Raw genomic sequence first — 11,753 nt, 5'->3', positions numbered from 1 at the left:
TTTTGGATTCAGTGATTTATACTGAGTTAAGTACTAATGACAATCATTGAGACAAAAAATGAACAAAGCCTGCAAATCAAAATAAGACACTGCAGCTGGCAGTGAGTCTGCTCTCTTTTCTTTTAGCAGTGAAGTGATATGCTCCATGACAGAAAACTATACACTTATTATATTGTATACAATAACATTTCATGGTAAAAAAAAAAAAAAAAAAAGTAAAGTTGCAGTAGGCTACCATTATAAATATGCACCATATATTATGCAAGTGAGTTGTCCATATTTAAAGTTGAATTAAATGAAAAATGCTGACAGTAGACAGTGGCATGTAGTAACATGGTACGGTCCTTTAAACATGCTGACACTTATGTCTGTTACTGCACCAAGTGTATGTATTTTATATGTGGCAGCCTTTATGTCCACTACATGCTTTTTAATTTTTTTTAGCATAGTCCTCATATGATATTGATCAAACAAAATGTAGACAACTGACTTGCATAATATATTGTGCACATTTTTAATAGTAGCCTACTGCAAATTCACTTTTTTTTTTACCATGAAATGTTATTGTATACAATACAATAAGTGTATAATTTTCAGTCATAGTTTATCACTTCACTGCTAAAAGAAAAGAAAGCAGACTCACTGCCAGTTGCAGTGTCTTATTTTGATTTGCAGAATTTCTTGTACTTAAATGAATATTAATCACTGAATATAAAAACAATTCATCAAAATTAGTTAAATGTAAACGTTAATGCTTTTTATAAGAAGAATTGGCTCAATGTCGACAAACTACAGCATGCACTGAAAATGCTACAACTATTTGTTATTAATAATAACAGAATTATAAATGATCAGTTTTCTATAAAATTTGTGCTTCTGCATAATATGTACTTTTACTTTTGATACTTTGTGTACATTTTTACATAGGTCAAAGATCTCAGTATGTCCTCCTGTAGCACTACCTGTGCTCTATAGTGCTCTATAGTGCTCTACAGAACACCAGACAAAATAAAAACAATAATTGCCCAGTTAGAAAAATATCCAATCCTGCTCACTGTATCAATTCAAACTGCTTTTAACATTATACTTTACAGTTATTTATGACCACTTCACACCACTATATATGTACTGTACATACTGTATGAAAGGTTGCGCCTGCAGTCAGTTGTCTTGTGGGTGGGGCAGACATCCTGCTGACTGAACACCAACCCTCCCGAGCCATTTTACTGGATAGGCTGTCATTGTACCGTTTCAAAGCTAGAGGTCGTAGTTGCTTCACCATGAGTCCCTGAATGAAACTGTGTGTCAGACAGTCATGTGACTTCTTGGAGCAGAAGTTTTTTTTTTTTTTTTTTTTACCACTATTGTGGGTTGTATACACTCACTGGCCACTTCATTAGGAACTCTTTGTACTCTCTTGTACAATCTAATGTGATCCAACTGCCATAAATTCCACCTTTACAAAGATGATAATGTTCAGTTTTCAGTCTTGATTGACGCTGTCAGAGTCAGGTATTAATTTAACTACATGTTTATTATTGAGGTTTTACTAAACGGTGGTGTTGAACTGGTCCACATTACATTATACTGAGAGGTGTTCCTAATATCTGGTTGATCGCATTTACATACATAAGAGAGGCAGAATATTAGAAACACCTTTCAATATGATGAACTCCAGTACACCACCACCACCTACTACAACATCAATAATAAACATAAAGTAGAATTATTACCTTTATGACAGTGTCAGGAATTCATGACAGAGCTGTTGTACTGGATCACATTAGATTGTAGATTGTAGAAGTGTACTTAATGAAGTGATCGGTGAGTGCATGTCACCCTTCAACCAACCAAATTGTGATTATAAGCTTCCAGTTTGTAATGTGATATACCATATGTGGCTTGGTCAATAACACTGCAAATATAGGCCCTTTGCTGAGTTTTTACAACATAAGAATTATAAAACACTTATCTCTCGCAACTTCAGAGTTGTGCAAATGATCTCTTCATCGTACTTTTTGTTCTTTTCTAGGTGTCATTCATTCTTTCTATTCGTGAAAAGACTTTATTGTGGGCCGCTGGGGACCTACACTCTCAAACAATGGAAGTGGGACACAGCTTTATGACTCAGGCAACACCTATGAGAGAACAGCCAGGCGTGTTCTTTCCCAGAAATATTCAAGAGCACTTCAACTCATATGAGTGTTCAAATTTGCAATACTGTGTGGCACTAATGTGAAACCAAAGTGTTTTAGTTTGAAATAACATTGCATAACATTCACAACATGGTGCTTTCTGAGCTTTGTGTTGAAATGATGTGAAATCAACATCGATTACCTTCGTTGTTACCAATGAATCTCACTGCCTCAGGAGGGAAACCAACCTTATAATAAATAGTTGACACTGTCTTATCATCCTCAGCTTCCTGGTGCCACTAATATGTTCAAGACAAACAGGATTAAAGTCAGTGAGAGACTGTTTATCTTAGTGCTGAGTTACTTTCAATTTCACCATCAATTATTTTTGGTGAAAATAAAGCAGTTACAAATAAATATGGTGAGAGCAAAAGTCCGCATGACATTTGTGAATGAAGCCACAGTGTTTTACCCCAAAACAGGAAATCATACTGACTCAGTGCAAACAGTGGATGCCTGCCGGTCTTGAAAGTGGTTTGACTTGTTTTGGCATTGTTTAACACATCTAGGTTCTTCCTGCCAATTGAAACAGGCAGCTACCCAACTGAAACTCATGTTGAGACAAAATGTAGACATGTGAACTACAACCTACTGGCATTCATACAGGCTTTCTGGGCTTAGAAGGACTCCTGTGACCTGACCAAGGACACCGGAGTTTGTGTCTTTTTGGCTTTAAATGCACTGTTTCTGTGGTTGACTTATTATGAGACTTCTCCAACATGCAAGTGTTGTTTACTCCATTTAGTCAGCTGATGCTTTGTGAGGCAGTTCCCATGTATTTAGTTTCTCTACTGTCCCAAGGGGTTGAAGAACTAACAGGGAAGGAGGAGCAGGTCTCATATAGAGACTGACAGTTTAGGTTTAACAGGAACATAGTGTGGGAAAGTGGTATGCTTGACAATGTAATTCATTTTTATAAAACTGTATGTTTTGGTTTTTTAAATGTGCCACTGGGATTCAGAACAGATGTTCCAAATTTGGAGATTCTGTCCAACAATAACTTTAACAATAAATGTTAACAAGAGTCTCACGTTATGTTCTTAGCATGCATTTTATATCCACACAAGTATCCACACAAATCTCCTTTAGAAGAGCAACAATGAATCTACTTCAATTTCTAGTCTCAGATGTTTCCTTATTAGGAATATGGAAGCAAAATATTTATGGATTCAGCAAATGTGTTCAGTGATTGAGACCATTAACTCATTAGGAATGAGTTAATCTTTTACACAGTCAATGGTTCAAATTCATTAATTCATGCATCAAATTCAATGAATACTAATTCAAAAAAGGTCATATGACACTGTCAATATTACAAAATAGTGAGTGACTGTAATACCTAAATTTCAAATCTTCCATAATATTATATACATATGGCAGACGGTTCTTGAAGTGACACACAAGCAATTGGATTCTTTCTCAGATTCTATGACTTATCATAAATGTTCCTATTAGAAACAAAAAAAGTCAATACAACAGGAGTTTTTTATCTTATCATAAGCTACATCATAAGGTCATGCATTAGAAACTGCCAAGTGAAACTACATTAGGTTACCTTCCCCTCGTCTGCGATGCTGCTTCTGCTTTCTGAAATATGAGGTGAACATACTACACACCAGCACAAAACACTCACACACTCACACAATGAACAGGGTGGTGACCTCCTTTTGCATTGTGTGTATGTCTGTCAAGCGGATGACCTTATCCTAGTGTCATCAGTGGGTTCTCTGATTACAACTCAGATCAAATCACTGTTCACATTAAGCTGCAGGTATAAAAACGCAGAGGTGCACAGTTGTGTCCAGCATTACATCTTCTTACCGATACCTGGACATTGGAGAAGAGATCAACGATGGTAAGACATGTGTATACTACTGCATTTCTGAACAATTGTGAGATGTACTGTATTTGTTCAAATATTAAGTTAATGTGTGTGAGATATTGTACATTAATCAGTTCTTTTTTTAATGAACAACAGAGTTGACTTCAATATGATTTAAGTGGTTAAAAAAATTCTGCGTGGCAGGAATGTGAAAAGTAAACAGACACTTCTGATAATTGAACTGTGTTGCTCTCTCACTGCAGCGTGAATGTATCTCCATTCATGTGGGCCAAGCTGGGGCTCAGATTGGCAATGCATGTTGGGAGCTGTACTGTCTGGAACATGGAATCCAGCCAGATGGACAGGTACCAACTGAAAAGACTATTAGAGGAGGAGATGACTCCTTCAACACCTTCTTCAGTGAAACAGGGGCAGGGAAGCACGTTCCCAGAGCCATCTTTGTCGACCTGGAACCTACTGTTATCGGTCAGTACCTGTCACTTTTAGGTCTTTAATAAATGCACACATATTTACATTTTTATAGAAAATAAAACACAAGGATAGCATACTTTTATTGTCCTATTCATGATACAAAAAATATAATTTATGCAGATGACAATCATCTTAATAAAGTTTTCTTGTGCTGTTGTGGAAACATATACATACCAAGCTGTTGATAGTGATTGAACTTGAGGTTCACTCATTCAGTAAACCTGTTTGTCATCATTATCTTTCTCACAGATGAGGTACGTACAGGAACTTACCGTCAATTGTTCCATCCTGAGCAGCTGATTACAGGAAAGGAGGATGCTGCTAACAACTACGCCCGTGGACACTACACCATTGGCAAAGAAATCATTGATTTGGTTCTGGACAGGACTCGTAAACTGGTGAGTTTCTAGTAAACATTTTTTTTTTCTTTTGGCACGACTAAATGATTAAATAATTTGGGAATATCTTTACAGGCTGATCAGTGCACCGGTCTGCAGGGATTCCTCATCTTCCACTCCTTTGGTGGAGGCACCGGCTCTGGTTTCACCTCCCTGCTGATGGAGAGACTCTCTGTTGATTACGGTAAAAAGTCTAAGCTTGAGTTTGCCATCTACCCAGCCCCCCAGGTCTCCACAGCTGTAGTTGAGCCTTACAACTCCATCCTGACCACCCACACCACTTTGGAGCACTCCGACTGTGCCTTCATGGTAGACAACGAGGCCATCTACGACATCTGCCGCAGGAACTTGGATATCGAGAGACCGACTTACACCAACCTGAACAGGCTCATCGGCCAGATTGTGTCTTCAATCACAGCCTCACTTCGCTTTGATGGAGCCCTGAATGTTGACCTGACGGAGTTCCAGACCAACTTGGTGCCCTACCCTCGTATTCACTTCCCTCTGGCCACATACGCTCCAGTCATCTCTGCTGAGAAAGCCTACCATGAGCAGCTGTCTGTTGCTGACATTACCAACACTTGCTTTGAGCCAGCCAATCAGATGGTGAAGTGTGACCCTCGTCATGGTAAATACATGGCCTGCTGTCTGTTGTATCGTGGTGATGTGGTGCCCAAAGATGTCAACTCTGCCATTGCAGCCATCAAGACCAAACGCAGCATCCAGTTTGTTGACTGGTGCCCCACAGGCTTCAAGGTGGGCATCAACTACCAGCCTCCAACAGTGGTTCCTGGAGGAGACTTGGCCAAGGTGCAGAGGGCTGTGTGCATGCTGAGCAACACCACGGCCATCGCTGAGGCCTGGGCCCGTCTCGACCACAAGTTTGACCTCATGTATGCCAAGAGAGCCTTTGTCCACTGGTATGTTGGGGAGGGCATGGAGGAGGGAGAGTTTGCAGAAGCTAGGGAAGATATGGCTGCCCTGGAGAAGGATTATGAAGAGGTTGGTACTGACTACATGGGGGAAGAGGATGAAGGAGAGGAGTACTAACTCCCCTAAGGCCTGCATTTAACCCAAAGTAAAGTGATATTCATTGACAATGGATACTTTATTTTAAATTGAGACTTTTACTTTTTGTAGTGAAGACATAAACCAACAAAACTGCCTTTTGGCAAAACACATTTCAATAATCCCTATCATTATCCTCAAAACAGAGGAAAATTGTGAAATTAAACAAGTTAGTTGTACCATTCGTTATAGCACTGTGTAAAAACATATTTACAATGAAAGCAAAGAAATTTGTGGTCCACCATATCTTGTTTTAGGCCTTTAAAGATCTTTTCTTTCTAGTGTATCATACTGAGACACTTAGACCAAACCCTCTCCTTTGTGCACCTCCCCCCACTATCCTCTCCCATGTGGAATGTAAGTTATGAAAGGGCTCCTATGTCAGTTTCTATATACCATTCAGCTGTGACTCTGACTCTGTGAGAGCAGGAGAGAGAGAAAATAACTCACTAACTCACTGACTGGTGTTGTTTGTGTAGCTCATACTCAGACAGTGGCCTGCGGCAACAATAGGATCCCAGTAATGTGTGAATCACAGCTCTGTGATCCTAAGAGCCTGCTGAAAAGTGGCCAAAACTGGCCTTGAAATTTCTGGGTTTTGATTTTCATACATTTCAGTGGTGTGTTAAATTACATCGCAATGTTCATCTGTATATTCTGAATTTGCGATTAAACTGAAACCCTGCATATTGCCATGTCATTTGTGTCATCTTGCCACTTAAAAGGATTGTATCATATTGCTCATTTTTGACTCTTCCTATCATTAAAGCATATGTCTTTTACATGTAATGATTAAGAATAAAGAAGTTCATCCATGTTTCCATATATATTGTGTGATTACTCATTTCATGACTTAATATAAACACAGGGTGGACTGAGTATGTGTGTTAATAAGTGTGTGGGTGCAAATGCATGCAGAAAATAATCATAATGATTCTCCAAGCCCACATTCATAAAATAAATACATAAAATATGTTGACAAATCTTGAGGGCAGAACATTTTGCATCAGTTCCCCAACATAACAAGCAACAAACCTTTTTCACGACAGCCATATTGAAATGAAATAGAAGGTAAACACAGGTTTAATTCATGAAAATTAATTAAGGTTTCGTTCCATTTAGTGCAGCGAAGACTTTCTAGTGAGCCAACATGCACAATAGCAGCACCTGGACTCTGTTTGACCTGAATGGAACCGAATCTTAATTAGTATCATTGGTAACACCTGTGTTTATCTGACTGTTTGATGTAAAAAAAACAACAAAAAAACAAGTCTATATAACGAACTCAACAGTTCCTCACTGCAAACACTCACTGTCACACACACACACACACACACACACACACACACACACACACACACAAGATTAGAAAAAATGGGAGAGGTTCATTTTGCATACATACGTGTCTAATCTCACACAGAAAGACAAAGCAGATAAATGTATGGGTGGATATCATGACAGGCAGTGTTAGGGACTTCCCTCTTTTTTTTTCAAACTGCTGCTCCCTCCCGCCAATGAGCTGTGCAGCTGCTTACTGTGCTCTCCAGCCTGCCCCCACCACATCCTTGCCTATATAAACCCTGACTCTCCCTCTCCTCCGCACTTCTGCCTTGCATCTGAATCCTCAACGTCAGTCGAAAAGGACAAGCATACAAAATGGTGAGTAGCCACTGAACTGATGACGTAGCCTTGAAATTTCCACTCTCTCTTTTCTTCAGCCTCCCTTTTGTCTCTGCTTCTTAGCATTAGATGGATTACTCAGCCTCTTTTAATGCTCATAAGGCCTCTGCTGTCGAGCTGAAGGTTATTGATACAAAAGCAGCTTTGTCCTATTAGGAGACATTAGTTTTAAGATTAAATTATGGAATGAAACTTTTAAGGGCATGTCTGTTGAGGATTCAGGGATAAGAATACAATGGGGATAGTCACATATGACAACAATGCCCCATAAGTCTTTTTCGTACACTTGGAACAATCTAGGTCAGATGACAGACACTTTATGAGTTAGACTGCACTGTCATTTTCATACTTGTCTGATGCAAAAGCTAGTCATATAAAGCCAGAAACATGAGAAACTAAGGAAAAAGCAGGAGTCTTATTCGTGTTTGCTGAGGAGTTACAGTAATCCTTGACAAAGAAGGAGTGATCGTGGTAATCGTGGCAGTGGGGGGATGGATAGAAAGAAAAGAGTAGAGAGGAGTGGTCTGGCCTAGGCCGTATGAGTTAGTTGGCAGCCATTTTGCAGCTGTTAGGAGTTTTTGGTTAGAGTGAGATGAAGAGAGGGAGAGGGAGGGAGAGAGGGAGGGAGAGAGAGAGAGGGAGCCATCCCTGACTGTTACACAGCATTATGCAGCTGGACAGGATGGGGGAGGGAGCCACAAAAGGGGAGGAGATGAGGGAAGGGAGGAGGCACAGGATGCAGAAGTGGGGGAAGTTTTTTTTTTTTTTTTTTAGCATTTTCCTGAGGCATGGCCTTCCTGTCTGCCACATAGCTCCTTAGTTTCTATGTTCCACTTTTAGGGTGGAGACTCCATTAAAAATGGCTCTTAAAGTCAGGCTTTCAAAACTGCATTTCATCTGTAGCTTCTCTTTTTCCTGCCAACATTTGCTGGATTCCACTGTAACTAACAACCCATTGTGCTGACACTGGTCAGTTTAATGGCTGCTTTCATTCAAGTGCTGGCGCTGCTCTTACACACAGATTTCAGCAGTCAACATTTCTTCTTTCCTCCCCAAACGGAGTGCCAACATAACACCAAAGATTGCCGTTAGACATTAAGTTCAAAGAGAGAACATAGGTGCCATAGAGCATGAATTAAACACAATAGGTGTTCTATTTTCTTGGATTTTTTTTGTTTTTTGGGTGACAAATTATGATAACAATATTTGAGAGCTGACATACAATGACACACAAAGTAAAAGTCCGCAGTGTCAATGTACTAGTCACTGCTGATGGGAGTTATTTGTGGACAGAAGTTGTGATCGTTAATTCTGCCTGGCCTCACAATTGGGTCCAAACACTGCATAATTATCAGGATTTGACAAATTTGTAGAAAAGTTGCAGGGATTGGACAAAAATTTCACAGCAGTGCAGAAGTCGGTGACTGGCAATCACAACATGGCAAATTCCTGGAGGGACTGGTTAGTGTTGGGTCAGCCAACAAAGCAAATATAGTAATACCTGAATTTGAATATTGATTATCTGTGCAACATTAGTTGGCAGCCTCATTGAACTCAAGCCTGACCTATACATCATTTTGCCGATATTGGCCTATCACAGATATATTGGAGATATATCAGTATCGGCATATATGTTTTCTGCTCTGGGCCAATATAAAAACTTTTATTGATATTGGAATTTTTTTGTATTCCCTAATGTTGGTATCTGGCTCCAAAATCAACTATTGGTCGGGCTCTACCTCTAACCAAGTTGACTCCCCTTTTTTTTTTTTTTTTTTTTTTTTTTTCAGCGTGAGTGTATCTCTATGCATGTCGGCCAAGCCGGAGCCCAGATGGGCAATGCCTGCTGGGAGCTGTACTGTCTCGAACATGGGATCCAGCCAGATGGACAGATGCCCAGTGACAAGACTATTGGAGGAGGAGATGACTCCTTCAACACCTTCTTCAGTGAGACTGGAGCAGGAAAGCATGTTCCGAGAGCCATCTTTGTCGACCTGGAACCCACTGTCATCGGTCAGTAATGTGTAAATACCTTGTAAAAAAACTCCTTGCATAATACTGTCCTCATTGTTTTTTCCCATACAAGTTGTGCAGTGTTTAAAACATTCATACCATATGGACATTAGTTCTTACTCTTGTTGTCAATTGCTCCTTTCACAGATGAGGTGCGTACAGGAACCTACCGCCAGCTGTTCCACCCTGAGCAGCTGATTACAGGAAAGGAGGATGCTGCCAACAACTACGCCCGTGGCCACTACACCATCGGCAAGGAGATCATTGACCTGGTTCTGGACAGGACTCGTAAATTGGTGAGTTTAATGAGTTTGCTGGACATATTTAGCATTTGGGAAGGCATGCCTTTTGGCTGAACAAATTTAGTGCTCCAAAAAAATATATTTACCAAAGCTGTATCAAGAAACTTAAGAATAGGGAATCCAGTTTTGGAGACTGTTTTTTTTTCTTTTGTGTGTAATTTCATACATTTTGAGATCATGCAAAATTTCCTTTCAGGCGGATCAGTGCACTGGCCTGCAGGGATTCCTCATCTTCCACTCCTTTGGTGGAGGCACCGGCTCCGGTTTCACCTCCCTGCTGATGGAGAGACTCTCTGTTGATTACGGAAAGAAATCAAAACTTGAATTTGCTGTCTACCCAGCCCCCCAGGTTTCCACAGCTGTAGTGGAGCCTTACAACTCCATCCTGACCACCCACACCACTTTGGAGCACTCCGACTGTGCCTTCATGGTAGACAACGAAGCCATCTACGACATCTGCCGCAGGAACTTGGATATCGAGAGGCCGACTTACACTAACCTGAACAGGCTCATCGGCCAGATTGTGTCTTCAATCACAGCCTCACTTCGCTTTGATGGAGCCCTGAATGTTGACCTGACGGAGTTCCAGACCAACTTGGTGCCCTACCCTCGTATCCACTTCCCTCTGGCCACCTACGCTCCAGTAATCTCTGCTGAGAAAGCCTACCACGAGCAGCTGTCTGTTGCTGACATTACCAATGCTTGCTTTGAGCCAGCTAATCAGATGGTGAAGTGTGACCCTCGTCATGGTAAATACATGGCCTGCTGTCTGTTGTATCGTGGCGATGTGGTGCCCAAAGATGTCAACTCTGCCATTGCAGCCATCAAGACCAAGCGCACCATCCAGTTTGTTGACTGGTGCCCCACAGGCTTCAAGGTGGGCATCAACTACCAGCCTCCAACAGTGGTTCCTGGTGGAGACTTGGCCAAGGTGCAGAGGGCTGTGTGCATGCTGAGCAACACCACGGCCATCGCTGAGGCCTGGGCCCGTCTCGACCACAAGTTTGACCTCATGTATGCCAAGAGAGCCTTTGTCCACTGGTATGTTGGGGAGGGCATGGAGGAGGGAGAGTTCTCTGAGGCAAGAGAAGATATGGCTGCCCTGGAGAAGGATTATGAAGAGGTCGGCACTGACAGCATGGGAGAGGAGGATGAAGAAGGAGAGGAATATTGAAGGGCCAAACATCATCTAGGCTTCACATCACCCATTCCAACAGTTGTCATGAACGTTTCACATTCCCAGCAACATTCTGATAACCTGTGGTGGTGATTTATCAGTATTGTCATTAAAAAAGTTCTCATAAACCTAAGTTAATGTGTGATCATTCCTAAAGTCCTTCAGCATAGTTTGGCAGCCCATTAAGCAAAGTTTTTTTCTTTTTTTTCTTTTTTTCTTTTTTGTAAATCCCTACAACAAGCCTTTTATACTGTTCTGTGTAGTGATCTCAGACTAATGAGCTTGGCATTGAACTTTTACAACAGTGACCGATTATACCTGGCTTTCAGATAAGAAACTAGTAAAAGAGCATTAGTTGTGAAAACTACAAGAAGTACTGACTACAAAAGTTATGTACACAATATATGTGGTCAAGGGAAAGTCAGTACTGCCCAAAGGAATATTTTCATCAAAGTAAACATGGATGATTAAAATCTACCATATGCATTTTGTTCTATTTGCTGTCCATAGTAGGTATTTTTTCCAGCTTTGTTTTGCTGGATTTCACTGTTTGCAAGCACCTCCCATTCATTCACAATGGCAATTTTAGTTTGTTTGCCAATTTCC

General features: G+C 40.7%; 2 protein-coding genes across 2 annotated transcripts; both read left to right on the top strand.

The window, feature by feature from the left end:
- Nucleotides 1-4,271: 4,271 nt before the first annotated feature.
- LOC141001983 (tubulin alpha chain-like) lies at nucleotides 4,272-6,119 on the top strand (the record flags this gene model as incomplete). The annotated part of the gene is made up of 3 exons (XM_073473148.1): nucleotides 4,272-4,503; nucleotides 4,759-4,907; nucleotides 4,983-6,119. Coding segments are annotated over 3 exons (1,356 nt in total), but the record flags the coding sequence as incomplete, so codon positions are not given.
- A 1,426-nt stretch (nucleotides 6,120-7,545) lies between these two features.
- On the top strand, nucleotides 7,546-11,280 carry LOC141002641 (tubulin alpha chain). Its single transcript, XM_073474012.1, has 4 exons — nucleotides 7,546-7,634; nucleotides 9,446-9,668; nucleotides 9,816-9,964; nucleotides 10,167-11,280. The coding sequence occupies exons 1-4, from the start codon at nucleotides 7,632-7,634 to the stop codon at nucleotides 11,142-11,144; spliced, it is 1,353 nt and encodes a 450-aa protein (XP_073330113.1). The 5' UTR covers nucleotides 7,546-7,631; the 3' UTR covers nucleotides 11,145-11,280.
- Nucleotides 11,281-11,753: the final 473 nt, after the last annotated feature.

Source organism: Pagrus major, chromosome 9 (genome assembly GCF_040436345.1).
Source record: "Pagrus major chromosome 9, Pma_NU_1.0".
In the NCBI taxonomy this organism is placed as follows: Eukaryota; Metazoa; Chordata; class Actinopteri; order Spariformes; family Sparidae; genus Pagrus; species Pagrus major.
Note: the sequence above shows the minus strand (reverse complement) of the source record. Positions and strands in the feature narration are given on the sequence as shown.

What these genes read in the sequence shown, in the direction of transcription:
- LOC141002641 (XM_073474012.1), top strand. An exon ending in CCTGGAACCCACTGTCATCG is followed by an intron (nt 9,669 to 9,815) that starts GTCAGTAATGTG and finishes CTCCTTTCACAG; the next exon opens with ATGAGGTGCGTACAGGAACC. An exon ending in TGGACAGGACTCGTAAATTG is followed by an intron (nt 9,965 to 10,166) that starts GTGAGTTTAATG and finishes ATTTCCTTTCAG; the next exon opens with GCGGATCAGTGCACTGGCCT.